This window comes from Ips typographus, linkage group LG16 (genome assembly GCF_016097725.1).
Source record: "Ips typographus isolate SLU linkage group LG16, UJ_Ityp_2.0, whole genome shotgun sequence".
Classification (NCBI taxonomy): Eukaryota; Metazoa; Arthropoda; class Insecta; order Coleoptera; family Curculionidae; genus Ips; species Ips typographus.
The window spans coordinates 9,082,813-9,110,746 of record NC_138437.1 but is presented as its reverse complement, the minus strand read 5'-3'; the positions used below and the strand labels follow the sequence as shown (position 1 = coordinate 9,110,746).

The following is a 27,934-nucleotide window of genomic DNA, read 5'->3' as shown; positions in this document are numbered from 1 at the left end:
AAGCACTTGTACGAAAGTCTATCTCTCTCTAATTCGCTTTCTCTTTTCAACTGTCTCTTCTTGTTAAATAGCTATTTTTTGATATAAACACGGAAACGTTTCAAACATTGAGTGATTATTTGTGTGAAATTTGGTAAGTAATTCCAATTAGTCGTAGAAAAAATAGCCTGTAAAACTCGGACCAATTTCCATATCGCCCTCGTCCGACAAATTTTCGTCCTCGTGCGATAAGTACATCTTATTCACCCTTGTTGTACAATATACTATTTTTAATGGACTTTTCCGTCGACCACGTATTAACAGCTTTTTTAATGGACTATAACGGATACAAAATAGTTCATTAATGAGTCCCATTAATGCACGATTTTATCAATGGGAATCAAATAGGTCTCATAGTATAGTTCCATTCTACTTTATTTGTATTAAACAGAGAGAAATAGACGCATATTATTCAGTTGACATCCACCATTAACGACAGAACTAACTGTCACTGTCATTGTCAAGGGTGCCTATGATTTCGGTTTGCCGTATTGCCTATACAACTGACAATTAGTTTTTTTCAAACTTCTTAGAATAATAAACATTTATTATTAACTACAGTCGACGGAAAAATGTTGTAACCAACTCTTATATTAATCAGCAATTAATAATTTCAATTTAATTAACGCGTTCACTGCGTTCACGCTTTAAACCATTTCGATTATTAATACACTCGTTGGTTAAATAACTATTAAAGGAAAATCGTTCATTAACGCATGATTTTTCAATTGGTTTACTTTAATACATGATCTTATCAAGCAACCAAATACGTTCATAGAATAGTTTAATCCTTTTTTATTTGTATGAAACAGAGAGAAATAGACTCACATTCTTTAGTTGACATGCACCATTACCGACAAAACTAACTGTCATTGTCAAGGGTGCCTGTGATTTTGGTTTGTCGTGTCGTGTATACAACTGACAATTAGTTTTTTTCAAACATTGTACAATTATAAACTACAGTTAACAGACAAATGTTGTAACCAACTTTTATTTTTACCCTGATGTAATATATGTATAAACCTAATGAAAGCAGCCGGTAGGAAATTCAGTAGAAACATACATTAATAACAGGCATTTACACATTTACTTTAATTTGCATGAATTGGCAATTTGAATTGATTGTTGCAGGAAACATCATATTTTACTACATGAAACACGTGTTTCCATAATTTGATGGGATTTATATGTATATACCTCCGAACCGAATAATAACATGGATAATGCGTTATTGTAATAATTGGAAAATGTACATGAGTTCACAAATCCGTGCAATAATGTGATGGCTTTATAACTTGAGCATATTTAGCTGTTTTTACTCCGATTGAGATTAACCGGAAAGTTTCGATTTACTGTATGCCTAATTAAAATTACGAAACCTGTACAGCTGCTATTTTAGACATCGACGGTTTCACAAACTAGAAACTTTATCTTAATTTTAATTTAGAAACGAGGTACGTATAATCTAAGTTTGTCTTCAGGCGATAAAAGCGTTACCAGAAGCGTTTATAACTTTTCAAACATAAGAAAGGTTATAAACACTTTTAAACTTTTACAATTTATTTAGTTATGAACGTTATCTTTACGGTTTAATCTAGACCCAAGTGCCCAAGAAAAGAATTTTCTCCAAAAGGGTCAAAAGTTATGTTGTCACCTCAACTTGAAATTTCTAACATTTCAATTCTGATTCTCATCAGTCTTTAATGCCATTTCACCCTTGGGACCAAACATCTCATAAATTAGCAAATGCACTAAGTTTCCAATTAATCGATCCATATTTGACAAGGGAGCATAATTTGATCTTAATAGGTTCAGGTAATATGGCAAACCTAATTCATTACGCTAGTCACTTGTACGATATAAATCAACAACTGGGACGAAGGCTACAAACTTTAATAATTAGAAGGTAAGACTCAAAACACTAAGCTGAAATAAGTTTAATAGCAAAAATACTTTATATTTCAACAAAAATACGTGTTAAATTAACCTCATCTGGTTTGCTTATGATTCATAATTAGAGAGAATATGATACACCAATGCTTTTGTGTAAGTTCTAGCTGTCCATAAACAAATACAAAAAAAAATATTATACAAGAATTTAATCTGAAATTGGTTTATTAAATTTATTTTAGAGTAGAAATATCTGAACTAAACGGTAAACTCCCGGTTAGGTTAGAACTTGCGTAAAATCGAATGAAATCCAAATATCTCGGTAAACCCTCTAAATTCCTGCCCAACTTGGTTTTCACTTAACTGGCCCTAAATAGTTTACTAAAGCCGCTATTAATTATAAATATTATCTGGTTGCTTCGATAGAAAAGAGCAAAACTTTTGAAATTCCTAGGCAATGCAGTAATTCAGTTTCAAAATCATTGTTGCGACGTTACCAAAAAGTTACACTCACACTTATGAATATGTTTCTGAAACAGGGAGCCATAAATTTATATCATTTCAGCTAAATTGACGTTTTAATGGTATTGCATTATTAAATGTCGCCATTGATTTGTAGCATAAACGTAATTATGCGGGTCAGCGCATCCACCAGACTTAAATATGTTAATATCCTTGATGTTCTAGGGTGCCCAAGGTAAATTTCCAGACCCCCATATCTGCAGTTCAATTGCTGAATACTTGAACCGCTAATGAATTAATTGATGAGAAACGACGAGCTGTTTGCTTTGTGCTGTTGCTTTATGTACGGGTTACCTGAACATGTTTGTTTTACATACATATTTGTAGTATTTTTTTTATTTACGATACAAAAGCAATTTCTTATGGTACAAATTATAATCTATAAATTTTCCTTTATAGGTCCATACAAAAACTTAATTTTAACTAGGAAATGCGGGAAATTTATAAAGCACGCCAATTTTGTCATTTCCATAAACGCGTCGTTTATCATTCGGGCATTTCTACTGTTGTATACATGGAATTGTTAAGGTATATATGCATATGTATATCGCCGCAGTGAAATGTTTTCCATTTAAAACAATTTCTTGATACAACTAAATTATCACCATGAGACAAGATTAATCGCATACATTTACAAAATTATTTAATTACATTTGCATCGACTTTTCGCTCAAATTACCCACATGTTGCAAAGGCTCTATATTCCCGAATAAAAAAGCTTTAAAAGACCCGGAATGCATTATTTAAGTTAAAAAGTTTATTTTACGTCTCCACGTGGCATCGCAACTGTAAACTTGTAACTGCAAATCCTCCAATAGATCAGCATTTTGGTCTACCTCAAGTTTTCAGCGAGCTCAACTGCACCTCTAAAATAGGAGAAGCACAAACTCAGGTCAAGTCGTTGGTGGCTTCTCCACCGTCTAATTTATGAACGTGTAAAGTGATTTACGGACCGAAATTGGAGTAATTGGCCTGGAGTTTAACTTGCATAGCTTGACACTTCCTTAGGCTATTTGTGGTCGACTAGCAAGTTGAAACTGTCATATGCACTAAGCGTCTACTATGGATAATCCACTAGCTTTTCATATGATTTATTATACCTAAAAATAATAAAAAGTAAACTGGAATGAGAGCATACCAGCACTTGTAATTGACAAATTAAATTTTTCACTATTGTTGTTTTGGGAGGAAACGTATTCCTATTATTCAAGTTTTGCTGGAAAAGTATGGGTGAATGAAGTGATCAGGTCATCATACCGCAAACATACTGAGAAGCTTTTAGTTGTAAGTTAAACTAGAAGCCAATTACTGCAATTACGGTTCGTGAATCACGTCACACTCTAATAAATCGGTCGTTGAAGAAGCCACCAACGACTTCGTCTCAACTGTTTTAAGTGCAACCCAATTGCTGTTGATAGAAACCTAAGGCGGACCGCAGAAACTGCTTGTTTTAGTTCATATTACAAACATTTTTATTTTGTTAATTTTTTAAAACGTATTTTATTCTGGCTATTGAATGTAACTGTATAAATCTCCAAGGTAGTTTAATATACCAAGTCATTTTTACGAATGTGAATCTGGGTTTAAAAGAAAAATTTACTTTTACCTTCTACTCGGTATCATATACCTAATAAAGATTATTTTTCAGCGGCAGTAATTTATATCATAACGGAAACTTTTAATAACAGAAACTTTCTTACGCAAACAAAACAAAATGAGCTCTGTACTTCACCACTTAAAAACCTAAAAAGCCATTCATGGAAGTGCTAATGCTGTCTCCAAAAGTAAATTCTTCTTGCATGCAATTCTTTCTCGCGCTCGTTGGAAAAAGATTGTAATGTCAGGAAAATTCTTTTCATAGCCTTGCTGTCAACAGGTTTTCCGGATACGACAAAAGTGATAAACCTTTGTTGCAATACTCCTAATATGAAGTACAATAGGCGCCGCACACTATTCATGCGAATTTAAGAAGAACTCGCCTTTACATCCTGTCTTTCAACATGTCTTTTTTGAAATTTTTAGGCAATTACCAGCTTAATCATTTTAACAAATTCTTCCTACAACTTTGATTGGTTGGTAATATTTTTTGGCTTCTGCAGGTCTTTAAACGTGACTAATGAGTTATTAGCCTTTTATACTACTCATTCATTTGATTCTAAATAACTTTCTTATTTGATAAAATGTTGTATACAATACTTTCAAAAAGTATATGCTTGGCTTGTATTAACACAAAATAATTGGTTAATGAAGGAAATATTGAGAGAAAGTTTTATAGTACACTGCAATAGGCTGAAGGAATCTTCAAAGTTTAATAATCATCAAGATTTTTGTGTTGTTTTTTGTATTCATTTTTTTAAACTGTCTATATTCGTTAAAGGACTTAATGACAAACATGCATCCTATAAATAGACAAATACTGCATTTTGAGTGTCATTATGCCCTGAGTGAAAACTGACTGAACTGAGTTCTTTTAAAATTATTTTTACTTAGAAAAAAGAAATAAATATGAGTGTCAATAAGAATGCTTTATGTTAACACAATTTAATGATTATTTTAGGGTGAGATAACTTTATTAATGTTGTCATGAACACACACACAACTGATTTGTTAAATTAACATTACAAAATTGATTAATTTTTTAATCTTCCCTTTTTGGCTGCAGGTTTCCGTGAAATTAAATTTCTGAACAAAACAAACAATGGGAATATCGCCTATTTTTTGCGATGATGGACTGATGATTGATCAATGATTAATATGATGGATGCGTAGTGTTGTTTGGGGTGTTTCGCATAGTTGATTTTTTTAATGTTTACTGACTGTATGTTGGTTTTTGTGCCAACAAAGGGGTGCACAGTTGAAGTTCAGCAAATGTTTGTTAATTCAGCCAAAATCTGGGGCCACCAACATTTAATCCCAGGAATGGCAATAACACAGCTATTATATCATTTTAAGCTGAGATTTTGATGGTTATTTAAAATACTGAAATTGTTGGCTTATTTAATAAACTATATTCTAGGAAAATTAACTGACAGGTTCAAGTTGAAGTTAATTTGATAGTTTACAATACTTCGCAGTGACTTTAAATATCGTGTTTTAGTATAAACAGGGTAGAGCTGAACTGAATTTATTTGTCTGTAAAATTTTACGTCAAAGCTCGCAAGTAATTGCAGAAAAAGGTTTATAATTACAAGTTGGATCGAATGGTAAAACAGAAATATGTAAGTTTTGAATTTACGCTGAGGTAACAAGACTAAAATGTTTGTAGTTTCACTTTACAAATGAAAAAAATTACTACTTAATAAATGATCAAACTTACCGTAGGCAGTTAAATAACCACTGAAATACAATGTAATAACTATAGAAAACTTAGTCCCAAATTTCGCGAACTTAGGAAACGCCATCGCGAAAGCGTAATCCCCCAATACGGGACCGTGCCGATCTTCCCGAGAACCACGAAAAGTCTGACGAAAATCCGGGACTCCGGAATGCGTTTACATCAGCGCAGAATCACCGAAACCACGTGCTTTTCGGCAATCTACATGTTATATTGTTGGCCGGAACCGTAGATTCTTGTTTTAACAATGAAAAAATATCGCTCCTGTTAGTTTTCGTGAGTTATAGAAACATCTTAGAAAACAAAGGATCGTTCAGCCTAATTTTACGACTTCTAATTAAGTTTTTGATTATTTAAGTAGTTATTTGACATAAACAAAAAACGAGACTTCGAATTTGTAAGCATACGAGAATCGTATGCTTACAAATTATGACAAACGAGTTAGCAAGTGTAACCGTGCTTAACTATCTAATCGGGTAGCAATTAGATGATTGCATTTACATTTAATGAGTTTTACAACCTAATAACTGTTATTGAACCTAATCTACACTACAAAATAAAATAAAAAACTTTTTAGTGCTAATTTTAAGTGCACAAGATAATAACTTCCATTACGTTAAATCAAATTCGATATCAATCCAATCTAGGTTTTGATCCAGTAATGCTATTGTGTAGCAAAATGGTGGTAAATTTATCAATTTTGAAAGTTATTTAGGCGGAAAACAACATCCCGATAATTTAATATTGCATTGATGATTAATGCGGTCCGAATACAAGCAGCACATTCATAACCTTTAAACCGCCGATAGGCGGATTAACAGGCGAAAGGTTTTTGTTTTAATTTCGGCAAGGGCAAGAGCCATCAATAACCCAAAGACAATCCTATGCATCTTTATCAGTTTCTTAAGACAACTGACTGAAAGAACCTAATTAGCTTTACTGGTGCAAAAAACCATCTGTGGTAACTGAAACTAAAGCGGAATAGAAGGAAACGGTGCAGTCCTAATCGGAAAAAGAATTCACTCCATTGTGAAAATTGTATAATGGATTGCAAAGCTCCATTTTAACCCCTCACAGTCGAATAAAAAAGAAAGTGGCTATTTTCTTTTTTTCTTTAAATTAAAATCAATATTACTTGATGGCTAGTCAATATTTTTTTAATGTATTTTGTTTATGTATCTATAGGCTCTTTGAAATGTATTTTTGAACGTTACGACTAGTTAAACTGAAATAAATGCAAATCAAATTGCTATTGGATGTCTTCAATATTTGATGAGCAACAATTTAATAAACCTGTCATTGTTAAAACCGTTAAGCTGCCGTGACTCAGTCCTGCCACATTAGTTTCAGAAATCTACATACTGACAATAAATTCATTCAGATGCACGTACAAACCAATGTAAATTCAGCATGACAATCCATTTATTCAATCAACCGTCCATTATTGTTCTCGCAAATTTTTTATGTATCAAAATATTTCCATTAGCCTCATTGAAATATTTTAAGTCAATAAATGATCCTAATGAAGCTAAAAAAGAATCCTAAAAACAGGCTAATAAATTCAACCCCAAAAAAGTGGTGGGCTTTTAAACAAAACATTTCTAAATGAGCGCACATACGCGAAGTAATTTTCGGTCCCAGTTTTAAAACGGGCCGATTACTTTTATATTTGCAGTGAAATATTTTTACCCTAAAAAGCCTACTCAGTGTATACTTGAAACAATAAAAACTGCGAAAATATGTAAATGAATGAAAATGAAATTAGGGAAACATTTCACACTCCAACATTTTCCATTCGTGTCTCGCAATTTAGGAGCAAAATATTTAAGGTCTTTTTAACAACTGAATTTTTGTTGTAAAAACCAAATATCCTGGTAAATGTTGACTAGTGTGATAGCCACATAAATCTCAGTACCCTGTTTAACGTTTTACTCTCGGTCTCAATGCACAGCAAAGGGCATATTTATACCAAAGAACCTTAAATTAGGTAAAATAAGCACAAAAAAAGAAGATAGTGGGAGGTAAGAATGGTGGGGTATTATACATTGTAGGTCATACCCTTGTTATAAGAGATTTACTCACGCAAATCTATCCTTTTGAATGCCCAACCAAAGCCGATAAATTAACATTATGAAGCCCCCGAAATATTTAGTTCTTTAATGAATTTGAAAGGCAAAACAAAGTGATTGCCTGGTTGCTATTTCAACAACTAGAAACAAAACACACTAAGCCAAATTTATACCAGACATGCAATGTATATCGAAAAAATAAATTGCCTTGGCAGCCAACCAATTTCTCCGGTTTGAGATGTTTTATCTTTTGGGCTGGTGCGTGAATCCCATTTTCTACGATACTTTACGTAAAAAAGCCATCCCATTTTCATATATTTGCCTTTTATTCGATGCATTCTTGGTGTACAGAAATTTGTGATGAGCTTAAAGCCCTTCAGATGCCTAAATCAGATCTCGAGGAAGCATTTGATAAATTATTTATGAGTTCGAGAACAAATAGTTTAAAAATTAAATCGGAAGTTGCTTCTTAATAAGCACAACTCAACTGTTTTGTTTGCCTTAAGTAGCTTTAGTTAATTACAATTTTATTTGCGCTAAATGGATTAAACTCTAATCTGTAGCAATAATGGTTGAAAGTCAATGTTTCAAAGAACTTTTAACCGCAACGAAAGAAGCTAGACCAAGTTTTGTTTTTATTATAAGAAATGATAAGAATATACAACGATATAGAAACATTCATTAACGCCGGCAAAACCTTAGGGATGAAAATTATAAAGCCCTTTGAGTTAAGTAGGATTTGCAGCTTAGAGTTTCTTCTTCGTAATTTTAGAAGTTTTATACCTAAGGCAGCCAAGATGCGGAAGTTTTTACTAAGTAGCCTCGCCCAGCATTTCGAAAATATTATAAACTTCTTGTTGGACTTATATCGAAAAAAATTGATATAATCTAGAAGTAAATGGCCAGTGAAATAAAACTCAAATATCAGTCAGAATCTAATTTAGCCCAAACACTAAAGCCGTGACGCTTTATTTATGGCAAAGCAGTCCAACAAAGTGCAACGTTATTTCATATATTTCGGATTATAGAGTGTAATCACCATGTTTCATTCTGAATGAATCTGAAACAAATTCCATTTCACTTCCGAATCCTTGACCTTCTGTACTAGCATATCCCAGTTAGGTAGTTCTGTATATCCCAAATTAATTGCGCAGCAAATTTTACTGAGAAATAAGCTTCAAGAAATACGCTGACTGACTATTTTTCCGATCTGCAATGGGTTTTGTAAACGTATATAGAATGTTCACAATAGACTCAATGCTTTTACTGATTACTGCTGCATCGTTCTTTTCATTTTCTCTGGGATCGGTTGCCAATGGTTTTTTAAAGAAAACCCCCTAATTGAAACTTTTTCATTTGTGACATCCATTTTAATGTATTTTTTACGGTAACATTTTTTATTATTATTAAAATGTTGAAACAGTAAAAAAATATCATATTTTTATAGCCTAACTATTAGCCTCTCTCAGTTTGATAATTAACTAACTTAACTTAACAAATGCTATTTAGCTTTATATGATCGAATAATATATGACTAAAAGACGAATATACAAAACATACATTTCTTTATTTCAACATTCAAACAATTCTTCTCTCCTTTCACTTTGAAATTAATTTTTTTGAGATACTTAATACTATTTTGCCCTTACTATCAGCCTCCTTTAGTTTGTAAAATAAACTGTAAAATTTTTACCACCACCACGACAAAATTAGAGGCAATCATTTGCACCTGAACTTTGAAGGCTATTTTGACCCTAACAAACTTTGGAGTTAAACAAGTTGGCTCAATACCTATTAGTAAATTATCTTGACGGTAGTTCTTTCTTAATTTTCTTTCTCCTTCCCGTTTTCAGCGTCAAAATAATTCAGTCGCCCCCAAAGGAACCGATTCTTGACGGTTTTCTCTTCGGAAGTGGACGTAATCGTCCCCTATAGAGCCGTTGCTCCGTTCTGCTAGTCTGGGTCCAGTGCCAAAAATGTTCATTTTGTCATTGTTTTGTCTTACTACCGCTTAAAACTCTATATTATTTCGATTACAGCACCCTTTGATTTTTTTTCTGCTTGCTAGTATAATTTTTTTTTGGAATTGTAATTCCAACAATTTACATAAAATGATTCAATACAGGAAAATTTTATAAAACAATAAAATTTATTTTAATATAACAGTTTAGATATTTCAAATGCAAATAATTTTGAATGCATCACATGGTCAGTTTTTCATCTGTAATGTTTGGTTCGGTTCTGGGCTTCGCAGAGACGTCGAGTAGTAATTTAAATAAATGCAACGCCACAATGGCTTTGGCGGTTCACTGTTATCGAAAATATTTTGAAAAGCTTAATTCCCTGATGTAATTTTTTCCAGCTTAGTGTAAAATCTCTACCGAAGAAAAATAAATCTTGGTCGAGCGGTGAAATAGTGAGGCATTCATTGCGACGCATCGTTATTTCCGTTTCGCTCTCCAATTCCCCAAAAGACTCAATCTGTTGACTTTAATCTTCCAGCCCTTGTCTCATCGATTTCGTTGGATTTTTATACAACCTGTTTTATTTGTTTTACGGCAAATCTACTTTTCGAATTGTTTCCTCTCATGGTTTTTGTCGAAAGGATATATGAGGCTTAAAATTTTCGAATTACTGATTTACCCTCACAATTTTTTTCACTTCTTGTTTCAGAGCAACCGCTTTAAATAGTTGCGAAACCTAAATTGTATTCATATCCTATCGAACGTATTTCAAGAAGAGAGGACGGTAGAAATATTTTTCTGTTTGTTTATCATAATTCAATATTTAATTGTATATGATTTTCACTTTATAATTTACATTTTTTTTATGACTGTAAGATTCTGTTTAATCTTATAGGCATGATAGATCTTTTCGTCCAATGGTTACAACAAATGAATAATTACATTTTCCAGTATGTAATTGAACGACAATCACTTTGTAAGAATGTATTAGAAAAGCTGTATTTTGCATATTCGATCGTATTTCAAGTAGTTGTCTATTTCACAGTTTTGCACATCTGCTGACTCCCTATATCCAATCTCCCATTTTCTATATCGCTATATTTGTATGCCAGTGAGATGTTCCTATTGTTTCCTTCGTCATCTATAAAACTCGTACGATGCCAAAGATCCGAAGTGATATCCAAGTCGCCAACTCCGTGGTAATTGTTATTAAGTGAGAAAGTCGTAAAGAAAAACGCTTAAAAAGTCGTCATTATCCCATAAAGTTATTTGTAACATCTTACAGAACCACTAATAAATCATCAAAGTCATTAAAAACATCTTATCTAGTTTTCTCAACGAGTTACAAATTAAGTTGGGCCGACAAATTTGATGGTTATTACCTAGTCGTTCCCTAATAGAAATTAATTGTTGACCAACAAGCTAGTTATTAATTATTGTAAGGGTGAATTGTCATACCCACATTAAATTCGGATTATAGCTTTGGTGCATTAGCGACTCGTACTCTCTCCATTACTAATAGGAAATAAAGGAATTTATTCGGAAAATATGTCACTAAATAGACAGAGATGATAATTACGTTCTGCTAAAGTATTAATATTATCTCAGCAATTTGTTGGCAATCGATGTAGCATTTGCTAGTTTGGTTAGCCTAAATGAGTACTTTACTGCTTCAAAACCCCTACGTAATAAAATGGTAATAAACATGGGGCAAACCGCAATCTAATAACGTGTTCTGTTCGGCATCCCCATTGTAATATATGTGTTTAGTGCAGAATACATTCCTAGTCTGTCAAGGGAATGTATAATAAAAATGACAGTCACGACAAGAGACAGTTCGGCTTGTCAGACTCATAAATTAATTAAAGTTTGTTTTTGTTAATAATTATATTGTTTATTTCCTTTGCCTAATAACATTACACCCATAAAGTACTTAATTAATGCGGTTTGTCATAATTAACAAATCAGATAGGACAGTGGCGTAGAATATTTCAGAAATTTTACTGTACACATGTAATCATAAAAAAAATTTATAAAATCCAAATGATTATAGAGCATATACATGAATTAGCGCAAATGGGTTAACCCAAAAACATGGAAATTTGATAATCAGATTATAAACTGTGCTGTTATTTGTTATCAAAGTGGCAGATTATTCTGCTTTTGAAATTCGCAGACCGTTTCTCTCGCCTGCCAGGATAGTTCGGTATTATCCTTTCTTGTTCGATAAGGACAAGAAACTGAACTAAGCCATATTGACACACGATTTAAGCTTAGATTTATAAAATAAAGTCGAGTAAATAGAGGCACATTGGGACTCCAAACAGGAAAAATCATACAATTTATTTTACGGTGTGATTAGCGAACCTTGATTTATCTGAACGTACAAAATAAAAGCGGCCTTATTTGTTACGTCAAACGAGGACACACTTTTTCGTTCTCGACTCGATTTAACTTCAATCATTTGTACTGATTTCTATTTCTGTCTGATATTTGTTGGTTGTGGGTTCACAAAAATGTTTTAATTAGTAACAATTTTACATCAAATAACATATTTGTAAGATTATTGTAATCTCTTCTGAAAATACAAAGCTTTATATAATATATGATGACACCTTTTCTATTTGCAAAACACAATATTAAAGTGAATTCCTCTTTAAGTAGAGTCAGGCGAAGGAAATAATCTTTAAAAGATTCGTTGGCTCGAACTCCAATACCGGAAAGATATGAATTTCCTGCGTTTTCACAATTGATAAATTGCAGAATAAATCTATCGAATTATTGGTCGAGTGTTTTCCACAAAATGAAAGTACCAAAGATTTATATCTTTGACCTGGATATTGAAGGGGCAGTGCCAAATATTGCTTTTTTTGCTTTTAAAGGAGTTTAAATGGCCGATTCTCCCTGCGCCCGAGCGCCCTAAAAAGGGGCATTTTGTAAGATTAAGGTTCGGTTCTACAATAATGGCTTATGCCTGCTTGTAGCCTATCATAACTGCATAATACATTACAACTAATAACATTGTATTTTTCTGGATTAAATCCTGCTCAATTGAGTCCGAAAGAAGTTTCTATAAGCATTTTCATTTATGTTGTCACAGATAAAATTTTCAATTGAATTGGTTAAAAACGTAATCATTGTGATTTCAACCAAAATGAGCAAAGATATCGTTATCCGTCAATATCCAGATCAAAGAAATAAATTTTTAGCGATTTTATTTCCAGGCAAACATACGACCGATATAATTCGAAGGATTTATTTTGCAATCTATCAATTGACGAAGCTTTTCTGAATAAATATATTTCGGGATTTTACTTTTTGCGTGCCATTACTTCAATCCAGGTAGGCCCTTAATATTCATGCACATTTTTGCCAAAATCCTCGTCGGAAGGCGAATACAGTTTTTCCTTTTCCATCCCTCTCAGTTGCACGCAACTTAATTTGAAAAATATGTTCGGCACTAATTTAGGGGACCTAACGATCGTTTAATAAGTGCGAAGGTATTTAGGAGTTGTAAATTTCGGCTAATCTACTATTCGAAGACAATTTTCCTTTAGTGTCCTTCGTAAATTATTCCTATTCTGTAGGGAACAAAGCTGTTAAGTTTATTAGACTTCCTTCTGTGTCGATTTTCTTTTATTTCGTGCCCTATATACTATCTGGGATTTTCAGAAACACTTTTTTTAATTTCTATTACAGCAGATTGTAATATAAATTTTATACTATAGCATCCCTAAAAACAAATTATCTGATATTCACGAATCAAAAAAGAAATAAGCTTTATGACAGTCAACTATTAGACCTAATTCTCATTTTTAATTCCGATCACATTGATGTTTATTTTATTTCACTCGTTAGCCTGGGGTTGTAGTGAAAAATATGTTACAATAATTCTATTTTTGTTAAACTCGTACTTTGTAATCGGGTTAACAAATTAACTAAGTTTTAAGCCGTTCATATGGAATATAGCCTTTCCTGGATGGAGCAATTTTAAAGCCGAGCCCGTATCTATTACGTGCCGCCTCCGGCGTAAATTGATTGTTAAATTCTAGGTTTTACATAATTGAAAAATAATTTCCTAGTCAATATTCGTATTCTAGAATATTCTATGCCAAGCGAGAGTATGCATGGGAATAATACAAAAACATGGCCACCAAACCTCAGTAATAAACCCAGACAATTTTTATGGACGGTTATACATAACAAACTGGAAACATCGGTTAATATCTTTTAGCGCTACAAGACATTAAAGTTCAAAACTCGCTTGAATAACAACTAGTTTTTCAGATATTTTTGTGTTACAGTGGAAATCGCTAACTTACAAGTCTTAAAACCGCATTAAAGGTTTAATCAACGCAATAAAATATATACCAAACTTTCCCTGGTTATTTATTAAATCCGAAAAGTTTGAACACGGTACTCTCGTTGTATGTACTTAACTTTAATATACTATCCATTTTATCTAAACCAGTTAAGGCTATTCAGTTAGACAAATTGCTTTTGTTACGGATTTTGTCTTTAGAGATGCCCTGCTAATTTGAACCAACTCGATAATAGTATATTATGTTATTAGGCGTAGAAAGAGGCTTTCTACGTCCGTGTAACGTATACTATTTTTTTTTCAAGCGGCATGTATACAGGATACTATCACTCATTTCGGCGATTTAGGTCGCTTTACGGCTTCACTGTAACTTTATTTGACAATACAACAACGCAATTAGTAGTATTAGTACAAGGTGTTTGAATTTTGAATTAGTGTGCCATGGACATCACGATTTTTGACAGATGACACAGTGAAAGCGTAATAAGGTAAACATAGGATGTGTATCGTTTCCTAGCCAGGTTAACCGATTAATTCGGACTGGTAAATATACATATATAACGGTTACTGAAAAAATATCAAGAGCAAATGGCCGATAACATTTTTGAAAGCCTATTTTCAAGAACCGCGTTCCGTGTAAATTCGGAGCGCGTAACCGTAATCGACAGATGACGCTAGAGAGCCATGATACGCCCTCTGTTAGACAACTTTGGAAATAGCTTCGTGTTGTTATCGTATTAGCCGTGTTGTGTCAGTCAGTTTGTTTATGTTGATTTTGAATTTGATCACAAATTTAGCCCTGACACCTTCAGAAAAACTGTATTTCAGAATAAGAACATGAAAGGATTGTATTGCAGAGCCAAGCCTGACAAGCAAAGTAAGTGTTGCATTAATTTCATCTGCTTTTTTCTAAATGCAACGCTTTTAGTCTGGATCAAGTTCTGGACATTATTTTTTTACCTCCTAGGATATGAAATAGCCTTTCTACGCCGGCAGTATAGGTACACACATAGGCTTATTTTAGACCGCTTGAAAAAAAACTATTTTTCTTTAAAATGCAGAAGTATCATTATCAATGGATATATTCAATATTATTTTCATCCTAAATTACTAATTAGTATTTGAAAAACGGTTTTTATTACGTTACATACACATTACGTTTTTAATGACATTGTGCTGTTACGAAAATCAATTTAGGTTAATCATCATTTTATGAATATATTTCTTAATTCTTATTTGGAATGACTTATGTTTATTGAAAATGGCAGTAGAGCTTTCATTTCTGTCAACAGTTAACTAAACTAGGTTAAAATGGAATGTTTGCGTTGTTACCCATTTCCAGTGATTATTGCTTGATTTTGTTTAATGTGGGATACTGTAATTCACGGTAAATATTAATTTAATTTCGATCATTTACATTCTTCCTCTACATCGATATGATTGAACAACCATGTTTCAGAAACCATGTGATTCTTACGTCGATGCTTAACATATTTGAAAGTGAAAGACGATGAAATAAACATTTCCCCCAGTTCGAGTGACGAAATATAAGAGGACCGTAAGCCGTATCTATTGGAAAGATCAGCCATTCACCCTGTGTAAAAGTAATAATTTTAAAAGCCGTAATAAAGACAAAATCCCTTGCCTTTACTGAACTCGAAGGGACGTTAGCTCATACTTATTCGCAGTGAATTTTCTCTCAATATTTGATATCTTCCATGGGCCGTCAGCGGCAGCTGTGCAGTCACACTTCATAAGGCCGATCTGTTGCCTGAGCAGTGAACAGAACCGTGCCTTGCATCTTGCTAATATCTTTAACGGAATACCGCTGCGATGCCGCTCACCTCGGGATGATCAAGCTTGGCGATTCCACTTACAGTGGACTATAGCTATATGAATAAAGACAAAATTCAAAATACTGTTAAGAAGCTATAAAAACCTTTATAAGTTAACGATAACAGTACTTACATAATTGTTCCTGTCACTAATGTAATATTCACTAGAAATAAAAAAGGTATTATTTTCGTATTTGTACGCAAATTTATCTTATACAATATTAAAATTTGTTCTCTCTTAAATCCACCACTGTTAGAAACAAAAAAATGTCGTTTTTCCCTGTCTTCAAGCAGCAGTCATTCCACTGCGAAACGAGCCATATTGGAATTATATATCACTTTCCGAAATAGTAAAGAAAGTCCTCTCGATCACTTCTGTTATAAGATAAAACATAAATCCGAGTGGACAGCTCGTTTTTTAAAAACTGGGAACATATTGAAACATATATTACTAAAAACCGGCATTCATTTCCACGACATCTGTTCTATTTTGTCTTGAAGCAGTATTTTCACTCTTAAGAGACTACAAGTTAAAATAAATCTAGTTAGTTGTTTTAATTATCAGCATAATTTTTAGCACTGTAGTAGAGTACATGTAGGTTTATTTTACAAATATTCATGATCCGATTAATAACGCCCATCTTATTTAAACTACAATACGTATATTAGTACCAATTATTGAAAAAATTTAAAATCGTTTCCAATTGCAACTAAAATGTTTGTGGGTAGTTAAAAGTTAACTACACAAGAATACGGCAACAAAAAAGGTTATAAAGAAACATTTAGGGGAGACAGTAAAACGCTTTTAGTGCACCTATCTGCAGCAATTAACGTCTCTACTTTCCTTCAAAATGATATTCTTAACTACGTCAACCTCAACCATTTGTGCGTTTTAATTTGATTTCATCAGCATCAGGCGTGTCTCAAAACGACAATAAAGACGCGGTCGCAAAATAAAGTGAATTTAAAAAGTGAAGTAACAGGATAATTAGTATCTAAAATATTTAAATGGGTACGGTCTGATTTTTTCTTTTTTTGTAAGAAGATAAATAAGTTATTCGCCGTCAAGGCGACGGTTAAGTCAGCGAAAATTTAAAGAATATAAATGACGTTAAATTAATCTTTTCTTTAAAGAATTTAAGATTACGGCAGTTGCGACAAAATATGAAGAAAGTGATGTATCATCTTTTTATGTATTGTTTAGGCAGAGGCGGCGAAAGTCGTTTTTTTACACATACTTTCAGCATGAACTGATTGTGGTTTTGATATTTGGATGGTAAACACTAAAGAAATTACGCGAGCATTTTTCAAATGAAATTTGACAAGCTCTTAAGACCTCGTCGTCCCTTTAGAACTCGAGCGCAGTGCTTTCAGTAGGTAAATAACTTATACCGCAGCCAGTCAGAATCTATCATCATTAGCGCACCGTTTTACCGTTAATATAAAAACATATTTTACATTATGACAGTTTAAGTCTAATAAATATGCAAAAGTGACTCTGGAAAAGAATTTGATAAAACCTATTATATTATCTTCTTTATTATGTTCAACACCAATTCAGCTTGGAATTTTTGGACGTTACCAAACTATCTTCAACCAACTCTGACAGTTGAAATTAACCCTCATAGTAAGATATTTAAATGCAAATAAATCACACGAGCTTCCGCTAGCAGCGAAGAGAAATTTAATTAATATCAATGATAGAGTTCAAATTATAAGCCCTTGATACGAGTGTGGTCGGGAAAACTAAAATATGAAAATTAAAGCTACACATTGCAATAAAGCAGCGGGCACGATATCTCTTTGTTTAATATCTGAATCGGTGAAGCTTTAAACGGTGCCGGAAAGGCACCCAGACCGTACTTTACAGAAAGATTTGTAAGCAGTAAAGCTTCGAGATTCCGGGTCTGCTTAGGTCAACATTTTGCCAGCAATCCGACGATTCGTGTAAACTGTTAATTCCTGTTTAAGAGCGCTTTAGAGGTTTTTTGAGCTACTGCATTTCGTTGTTAGGTTTACACTTGTATAACTCGTTTTTACCTTATCACTGTACTAATGTTTCAGTAATAGAATTGTACACATACTAATAAATAAGTAGTGTTTTTTGTTTTTTTTTTTTTTGGTTTTGGTTAATTAAGAATAATATTATTTGGTAATTAGGCGAAGATAAGAGCAGTGACTGTAAAAATCCTTAATGGACCGTAGAAAGCGCAAATCAGGAAACAGCAGAAAGTTGTTGAACACTATGGTGTAAGCACGAATGCGGCGAAAATTAATGCATATTTGCTTTCAGTTCAGGTCACGAGCTGTAAAATAAACACGCCCCATTGTAGTAACCTGAGTTTAGAGTTTAGTGTAAGACGCAAACACAACGTAAGGTGGTTACGCAGAGCCAATATAAATTAAAGCCATATTGTTGCAAAATGTAAATATAATGCTAGAGGTTTGGGTGCATCTTAGCACGAAACTCCTTATTTCATCGAAGCACTATCCTAGAACAAAGTGAGAGAAAAATCTTGATTGAATCTATCTTTTCTATCTACTTAGAGAAAAAGGAAATAGTGTTATTTCACCTACAAATCAGTGCAGTAAATACCAAACTTCAATTGCACTAATTGGCTTCCTATTCATTCTTTCAGATAAAAACCCGAACACTTTGGCTTTTTAATTACGTTAGCGTTTGAAAATTTAATTAGAGAAAGTTTTTGGATGGAGGCTTTCTCTAAAGCTCTAAAGAGGACGCTTTTAGTAATACTTACCCTATTTAAACTTGGATGAATTAAGTAAAAATAGGATAAACAAAAGTAATATGATTCAAAGAGCAAAATTACATCAAAAGGTTTAAACTGTCGCTTTTACAACCTATGACTGATTTATCACTCAGTAATGCAAAGTAATTTCAAACATAGTTTCCCGGTTGGAATGACTCGATGATCGACGATTAATTAGGAACCGCGTTAAAATCGGTAGTGCACTTTCGAAGAAAATAAATGGGCCCAGTGGTAAATTAATTACTTTATTTCGAACATTTACTCACCACACAAAAGTTTGGAAAACAAAGGAAAGAAAGCTGCAAGTCGTTACGAAGTATTTTGGAGAGTTTTGCGCTCAAAAGGTTTTCTCTTTGGTTGGAATATATTTTTTGCCTTTTTAAAACCAGCAAAAATCAATTTTAGTTCTTTGTTCATTAAAAAAATATACTTATTAAAAATGTTTAAAACATTAACTTCGAAAATAGTTTGAAATGACTGTTAATAATATAGAAAGCCTTTTCGGTTCGCTATGGGTTCTGAGCCTCTACTCCTCATCAGTTACCCTTTTGTACCCGGCAGTAGTATATTTCCCATCGTACCATGAGGTGTTCTGCATGTAGTACGAGGAAAACTATAATCTAAAGACCACTCGATTTCACTACTAATACGCAGTCACTAAAATCGAGAACCTCCATCAGATGGTGAATCTTCGTAGTGCAAGCAGAACCAACTTGGAACATTACTGCAGATGCATTATGAGAGTTATATTAACAGGTGACAACTACTAACACATACATTCAAAACCTTACCGGTCCTATGCAAAAAAGATTCAGTGCAATAATGTAATACGACGTGACGTACCGTTCACATCACATGGCAAAGTTTTTTTGCTCCACCCCATTAAAAATACAACAGCACAAAAACAGAGAAATAAAAGCGTCATTTACTGTTTTGATTTAGCCAGTTGAAATTGTGTATGTAAGATGCTGATGGGGTAACCACGAAAACAGGGCCTGGGCTCTTTGGGAAATTTTCAGGTGAAAAATTTATGACGTAAATGCATGTTCCTTGTTTTCTTTCCACGTATGGGTGTATGGTGGATTTGCTTATTTTTTAAACACTTTTAGGTTATTTTTTATAAAGATGTTAATGATAAAAGATGTCAGTTTGGAATAATGTTGCCCTGAAGGGTGACTAAAACGGGGATTACTAGGAAGGGGATTATTATCAAGTTTGCATTATAAACTTTATTGTCAATTGTAGTTATCCAGTTCCAAGTTTGGTTAGGCCACAGAAAATAGGACTAACGCCTTTAGCCCGTCATGCATCCCGAAACACTGAAAATCCATTATAGCATCCAAAACTCATCTGGCCCAAAAAGAAGAATCTACCGCGCCTCGACCCCGATCCAGACGTGAGACATTGCAGGCGTTTTTTTAACGGACTAAAGTTATAAAATAAGCCGGGATAGCTTTAGATCGAACCGTTAAGGAGACAATTTTTAGTTTTCTCTTAAATTTAAACAAGAGTGGCTATATATCCATTACTAACAACATTATTGAAGAACAAAAATACAACTAACATCACAACGTAACTTAAAGTTCGACACAAAAGAAAATGCGCTCTAAAAGCGAGCCACAATAAAAGTTATGTTCTAAAGGGAGCTAACGAGTCTTTTGAGAAATACATCCGGAATTAAAGGGCCACAGAAACTGCAGTTTCATGGCTCATATCTTTACATGGAGACATTTGGCGTCTGTTCGAGTAAAATCACATACTTTCTCAACTTTTGTGCCTTAACTAAACTAGGACGTAACGTGCATACAGAAGACGTAAGTGTAAATTAAGATTAACGACAAACTTTGTTAAATTATAGATTAGTCTTCGACAGTTTGCCAACTTAACGTTTAGTCTACCCGTATAGGATTAATTCGTTAATTATGTACCGGAACTATTAATATAATATTTTATCATTTTGTCGTGCAGAATATTCAGACATTTTTTAAAGAAAACAGCTGGCCAACTAATTTTAAAGTTGGATACTTTAAAAGTAAAGTGTAAAAAATTAATGGTTCTAGTGGCAATAAATACAAAATGTAGGTGGGTATATACAATGTGTCGGAAAAGTTAAGTTTGAATAAAATCACATTACAACATTTTTTAAAAAGGTTGTATAATCAATTTTGGGCATATATGATTTGTAATCTATGACGTCTTGGCCTCTAAAGTACCAAAGTAATTAATATAAAAGCTTTTATGTTAATGGTACACCCGAACAAAATTACCGGTTAACATCCATAAAAAGATCTCGACTGATTGGGGTATATGTGTATCTATTTTACTGCTTTTAGCAGCAAAGGGAAGAACATCAAGAATGAAAGTAAAGTTATTTTTCCAATCATGAAATGAGGGTTGGGACGCAGGGCCGGCATAGCAGCTCTAATTACAAAATTGATTTGGATTGAGCCCGAGTCAGATCCCAAGGTGCCGTGCTTTATTAGATCATTGCTTTACTACACAATCCTATTACGAACGTACATCCGGCTCGCTTCGTGCTGGATTTCGATTCTGGTTTGCTGCGCAAAACGAAAAATCTTTCCAATTTATGGACCTGCAATTCAAATTAGTAATATACTTTATTGGCTGTCAAAAGTTTGACGACCAAAATAATCTGGGTCTTGCACTGGGTGTGTTTTTTTTTTGTTGAAAAAACTTTTCTAGGTGGCATTGGCTGCGATTAACCGAGAAACGCAATTTTGCAACAATGTCGACAATCCGATACGAGGATAACTCACATCGAGGTTTGTTACCGATATTGGCAAATGCAATTAATTACGAACAAAGCAACTCACCATATGCAGGAAAGCTACAAACTATCTACCTCTAGAGTCTAGACCATGTAAGACGTGACTTTTCAGAATGTTGCTTTGAGCGTCAGTTATACGGGAAAAGTTTGCTTAAACTTTTATATTTGTGCAAAATTGAAGACTTGATTTCTAAATACGGTACTATAAATATAAAATGATAGTAGTTTTTATATAGGTGTAGTAAACCCAAAACCGACCATACGATAATTTATCCGCGAGAGGGCGTTTTGCATGGTACACTAGATATGTTTTGCTAAGCGGGCTATATTTGTATATTATATTTGGTGTGCTTTCACATTAAACAACCGAAACTCTACAAAAGTTGTAAAATGTTTTATTGTTTTTCTATTTGCTAATATCAGGTTTTGATAAAAAGGTGTGTACTATAGTAAATAATTAGCAAGTCGGACTATAATGGTGAACCTGCTTTTACCAATGCAAATACAATAATACTATTGATAACACCACAACATGTTATTTGTGATGCTATTTTATACTGTATACCCAGCTAATAAGTTATTTATCAACAAAAAAGTAATTCAACAATACTCACTTGATAAATATTTTCATGGAGAGAGTTTAAAAACTAGATCATTTCCAACAAGGTTTTCATAAGCTTTAAACTGACACTCTTATATCACTCACAAAACTCACCAACAACACAAATATGCAACTTTACTATACTTTTTAGTACTTTAGTGAACGATATTCAAATTTTAAATTCAAAATAGATGTCATAGTGACAACAACAATGACAACTAGTAATTAGTCGTTTTCTTTCGGATCTAAACGCGATATGATCTAAAAATCACGTGGCCTGCGTATAATTTTGTAATCATGAGGTCATGTGATTTTTAGAAAAAAATTAAGTGGCTCCCTCCGGCGGCGGATTCTACGAAATAGCTTTTAATCAAATGTCAAATTTTGTGTCTTCATGGCCTCCTATTTAAAATGGAGATCTAGATTTATAATGTTTTCTATCGAGTAATCCAAGAACAAAATTAATTTTGTCGACGGTATTGGATTTTGGCAACAGCGTACTGAAAATATGGCCTACTTGGTATTTTTTTCGTTTACTGTCTTCGTTTCTCTGTCAGTTACACGGTTTTCCTATGGTCGGTTTTGGATTTACCACACCTGTATATGTTTTGCTCAACAATTAAATAATAAAAGGACGTGGTTCACTTTCAGATAAATAATACCGCAGAAAACGTCACGCTTGAGTGACTGGAAGAGAAGCTCTCAATCCTGAAAAGACGAAAGCAAATAACTCTAGTTCCGCACAAGTTTGAGGTACGCAAGAAAAATATAAACATTTGCTTTCTGTGAACCAACCAAAGTTAAAAAGCCACACAAATAGCTGCGGCAGCCCTAATAGACCTAAATTTTCGAGTCCGCTCTTGTTTTTGCATTTGCGGATTTGTTGCTCAACTTCACCAGCTGAAAAGGATCCGGCTATGTGATGATGATCCACTACTTGAAATTTGAAATATTTCAGTTTGGTTTGAATCCATATTTTCGGTTTGATCGCATTAGCAGATCCGGTGCAAGGCGTCGATGAAAGGTGCCTAAGTTATTAACAAATCGTAATTTGTTTGTTATGATATTAGACCGTTCCCGAATTATTTCAGAAAGTTTCCTAAAACGCGAAATGCTCATTAAATAAGTTATCGGTAGCATTATTCTCTTTCTGCTATTGATTACACCGAAGGGTCGTTCTGGTTTCTTTCTTGCCAATTCGTTTTGTATCGATTACAGAAACGAGCTTAAGGATCTTAATGGCATAGTTTAATTTAAATTATGGTATTATCTCCAAATTAAATCTCTTCAGATAAGGAGGATTTGCACCTTATTATATTCACTTGAAGGTAAAGTTTACTCAAACTGATTTATGATAATTACTGTCCCTTCCTAATCATTTATATCAGCAGGACGCCAGTCAATACCTCCTCTTTTCTCTACGTTTTTAAAACAAAGTCGTTGTCAGGGGAAATCTCCTCGTTTTACCCCTCAAGGCTAAGTATCCAGAAATCCTCTAAAAGAAGCGCCTCAATAGTATAAATCGGGATTCTTCCATTTGTTAAAGCGAAAATGTTTAAATAATGCAAAAGATCTTGCGACGGGATTCATTAGAGGCGTTGCTCGAATATCAGGAAAGAGCCGTTTTAAGGTTTTACGAATATCCAGGAGTCTCTAAATGTTCGAGATAAGCCCAGAATAACGATTTGTCTCAGGATGGCATGTAAATAGTTAGGCGGATAAGTAATGAGCAAGTGATTACCCACCAATCTGGGGAATGGGCTGCCGCACAACCCTTTCAAGGATTTGCTAGTTAAGATTTATGAATTGTTTAAGGGATTAAGGAACGCACGTTGTCTACCTCTGAAACTCTGTTATGTTCACCTATTCATTATTCTTATGATTAGACTTGTGTATCTTACGCTCAGCCTTCGCGAATAATGAATTTACAGCTAAAAAATATATTCAGCACGAAAGATAATTCAGACTACCTCAATTTAAAAAGCCATCAATATTCCTGAAATATTTCAAAACCAAACTCCACAGAATTAGAAGCTATATTGTTTTCGGCCACAAATTGCACATAACATACTTACGTCAGTGACGATATACATATAATAACCAGTTAATTCAGAACAGGTTTTTACTGGCAACGTCATTATTTCGAAAGAAAGTTAAACTAACCATTTATCAGTTCAAACTTCAAAATCAAATTTAAGTAGATATATTTGCGAATAATCAAGGTAATTGAGTACAATTTAATGCTGACCGTTCATAAATTTTGCTATAAATGCATGTTCATTATTAAGTAATTATTTTATCGCATTTCAATCTGTCAAAGGCAGTAATGTTCACAGGAAATAGGTAAAGAGATTTTGGGTAGATAGGCGGTCAATTTAGCGTGTTCATATTTCATTTTGACGGGAATTACAATGTTGCCAGTAGGTTTTAAATAAACAAGCTTCTCTTTCAAGCAGTTTCTGTTAATCAAACAAAACATTAATTTTTAATCGCTGGCATCATAGCAAACTTTATTTTCTAGTAGTAACTCAAAACTGAGTGTTGTTGTTAAATTTAATTTAGTTGCAAAATGTGGATTTTTTGGATTGGTTTATTATTGTGTATCAGTTTTTCTCCCTCAGCTAAATCTGAGGTATGTAGGAGAAATTCAACTCCCCTGGGTGAATACATCTACTGGTAATGGCTTGGATATCCATACTTTAAAACCAGAAATAGTCCTATTATTTAAATTGCCGGATTATTTAAATCTTTCAGTATTGATCTCAACTTTTAGGACAGAACAATCCATCTTTCGCATATCCACAATTGCAAGGAATATGAAGATCTTCCACTGCAATGGGGTGAGGTCAAAATGGCCAGCAACTCAAAATTGGATGATGCAATGTTTAATCTAAAGATAAACGTAAAGACGGAAATTAAGAACTTTGGGGTAAGTTAATAATTAAAAATCAAGGAAAGTGGTTTATGGGTTTTTCCATAATAATCTATATTATTTTTAAATTATTATTCACTAAGCAACAAAACATATTCGTATGTAAAAATTAATATTCTGATATTTAGCCAAAACAAAAATGACAGCCTTGAACAGACTTATAAAAGTATTTTAAAAGTTTAGATTGAAGCTTAATCTCCACAAATGGAAAGCATTGTAATAGACTGGAACGATACTTGGATAACACCGGAATCTGAAATTGCCGTATTCTCCAGGCCTGCAGCTCTTCGGTGAACATCTCAAAGTGTAGATCTCGACAGGATTAATCAGAACTCTATAATTAAAATATAATCAGGGAGGCGTTAGAGAGAGAGCTGTCTAGAAATTTCTATTATTAATTGTTCCCAAGATTATCAGTTTAATTTCTGCCATTTAAACCTATCATTGATTGAACGTAGTCGCTGAGTGTCTGGTTTATGTAATTTACAGTTTTTCCACATCAAGTTTAACATCTAAAAGTAGACAAATTCAAATTTTGATAAATGGTTGACTGTTCGATATATATATATATATATATATATATATATATATATATATATATATTGTGTATCAGACAATATATATATATATATATATATATATTTCGTTTACAACGAAACAGGCTATCGACCAGTTTGGTCTTTCTGCCTATGTGATAAGAAATGCATACTGTAATATGATTACAAAATAAAGTATAACTTAACTAGGTAAAGTATTTACAAAATAACATATTAAAAAAAAAGAAAAAAGTTAGTCTAACGTAGTTTTGAGGATTATGCTATGTGTAAGTGTTCTAGTAGGGTAGTTGTAGGAAATAGGAAGCGAGATTGTCTTGTCTGTCTTGTGAGACACAGAGGATTTAGTACATACACAGAGGCCATTTTTAACCCATTTTGTAGTATTTTTTATGCTTTTTCGAATGGCCTTGGAACGAATTTCCTGCGACTTTAAATAAAAGAGCTACGATTTTTCAAAAAGTCGAAAAATTCAATTTTTGTCAAAAGTGCAATTTTGGCAAATTTTTATTTTGCTCCATAAGGGTTCTAATGCACAGCAAAGGATATATTTATACCAAAGGACCTCAAATTAAGGGAAATAACCACTTTGAACCTTTCAGAAATTCGAAAAATGCCATTTTTTGTCAAAATTTTCAATTTTTTTTTTTGTTCCATAAGGGTTCCAATGCACAGCAAAGGGCATATTTATACAAAAGAACATTAAATTAGGTGAAATAAGCACAAAAAAAGCACTTTAAAATTTTTCACTTTTCAAAAAAATTGAAAGAATGGGGGGGTATTAGAGAGGTTTTTTAGGTACTTTTTGAAATTCAATATCTCGGTAACGGGAGGAGCTACAGAGGCCATTTTTAACCCATTTTGTAGTATTTTTTATGCTTTTTCGAATGGCGTTGGAACGAATTTTCTGCGAATTTAAATAAAAGAGCTACGATTTTTCAAAAAGTCTGAAAATTCAATTTTTGTCAAAAGTGCAATTTTGGCAAATTTTTATTTTGCTCCATAAGGGTTCTAATGCACAGCAAAGGGCATATTTATACAAAAGAACATTAAATTAGGTGAAATAAGCACAAAAAAAGCCCTTGAGTTGCGCGTTGGAACGAATTTCCTGCGACTTTAAATAAAAGAGCTACGATTTTTCAAAAAGTCGAAAAATTCAATTTAACTCAAAAGGTTTTATTTCAGATGGAATTCAACTTTTGGAAGTGTGAAACTGAGAATTTTGACAGTTGCGAAAAGTTTCTCAAAGGATATAGAATTGCAGACGTCTGTCCATTCTTGTCGAAAAAAAATCAGTTTTGGTCCACGTTTCTGGAAAAAATAGAACCACAAATTACCTGCCCTGTTAAACCGGTAAGCAACCTTAAATTGAAGAGTTTTTAGAAATTTTTCACATAGTCCAATTACTTTCCTCTTTATTACTAGGGCGTTTTTAAAGTTTTAGTTTTAATCTTTTGACGTGGACTGTTTATGCCGCTGCATTCGTAATTAAACCATCAAAATAAAAGTTAATCCTAATCTCCGCCTTCACAATATGGCCTGAAAAGTTTTAGAAGTTCCATAAAGAGATCTAAACGGATTTGTTTACTAATTAATCTCCTAAGACCCACCATCAAATTATTTCGATTTATCCGCATTAGAATTTATTATTTCTGCAGCGAGTCAGGTTTTAAAATTCAAATTGGGTGTTTAAATAAATTTTATGCACCCTTGCTCTCAATAAGATTTATTTTAACTGCTTCGTATTTTCTTTCTCACTGTAATCCTTGATAACATTTTTACTTGATATGTGCTATATATTTCCAGGGACTGTATACTGTTGTCAATATGCCGTTTCACAGCCGCTTCATGTCGTTCTTCCCTATTCACCAGCGCATAGTAAGAGCTCGTTTATTAGGTTTAGACGCTGGAAAACTCGTATCTTGTGTGGATGTTGAAGTGCTATTCCGGTTAAAAAATATGTAATTGCTTTTTAAAGTTTTAATTGACGTAATAAAAAAATTCAACTCGCAACCCTCGACTTTATTAAACCACTACAAAAAATAAAAATAAAATGTGCCGTACTTTGTGTAGAAAGTACGTGTTGCATATCATACTCGAATATAAACATTTTACAACACGTCAAAGACTATTACGTGCAAGGTAGTAAAGCGGGTGACACTAATGGCGGCCGCAATATAATGCAATTAAATGGTCTTAATGGATTTGCACTTACCATTTACTTTAGATGGAAAATGTCTATGTTAACTTTGAGAGAATCGCTATTATGCACTGAGGTGCTTGCTTTTTTTTTTCAAGTATGTTTTAATAAGTA

At 33.2% G+C, this 27,934-nt stretch overlaps 2 protein-coding genes across 8 annotated transcripts in view; one reads left to right on the top strand and one right to left on the bottom strand.

The window, feature by feature from the left end:
• The window catches only part of LOC145738805 (neurotrimin-like), a 42,502-nt gene extending 36,608 nt beyond the window's left edge, over window positions 1–5,894 (bottom strand). For all 4 annotated transcript variants that reach the window (XR_014180868.1, XM_081993866.1, XM_081993869.1 and 1 more), the window contains exon 1: window positions 5,768–5,894. Coding sequence is in view for 3 of the 4 variants with exons in the window: in XM_081993866.1 (XP_081849992.1) it covers window positions 5,768–5,852 (85 nt within the window). In the remaining variant the exon portion in view is untranslated. The remainder of the gene's footprint in view (window positions 1–5,767) is intronic.
• On the top strand, window positions 13–27,633 carry LOC145738806 (uncharacterized). Of its 4 annotated transcripts, none has more exons than XM_081993871.1 (4): window positions 13–133; window positions 24,908–25,063; window positions 26,806–26,973; window positions 27,427–27,633. In XM_081993871.1, the coding sequence occupies exons 2-4, from the start codon at window positions 24,986–24,988 to the stop codon at window positions 27,583–27,585; spliced, it is 405 nt and encodes a 134-aa protein (XP_081849997.1). In that variant the 5' UTR covers window positions 13–133; window positions 24,908–24,985; the 3' UTR covers window positions 27,586–27,633. The 4 variants fall into 4 exon arrangements, with proteins under 4 accessions (XP_081849997.1, XP_081849999.1, XP_081849996.1 ...); XM_081993873.1 differs by lacking the exon at window positions 13–133 and adding an exon at window positions 22,778–22,887; XM_081993870.1 differs by lacking the exon at window positions 13–133 and adding an exon at window positions 24,594–24,766.
• The last annotated feature ends 301 nt before the right edge of the window (window positions 27,634–27,934 follow it).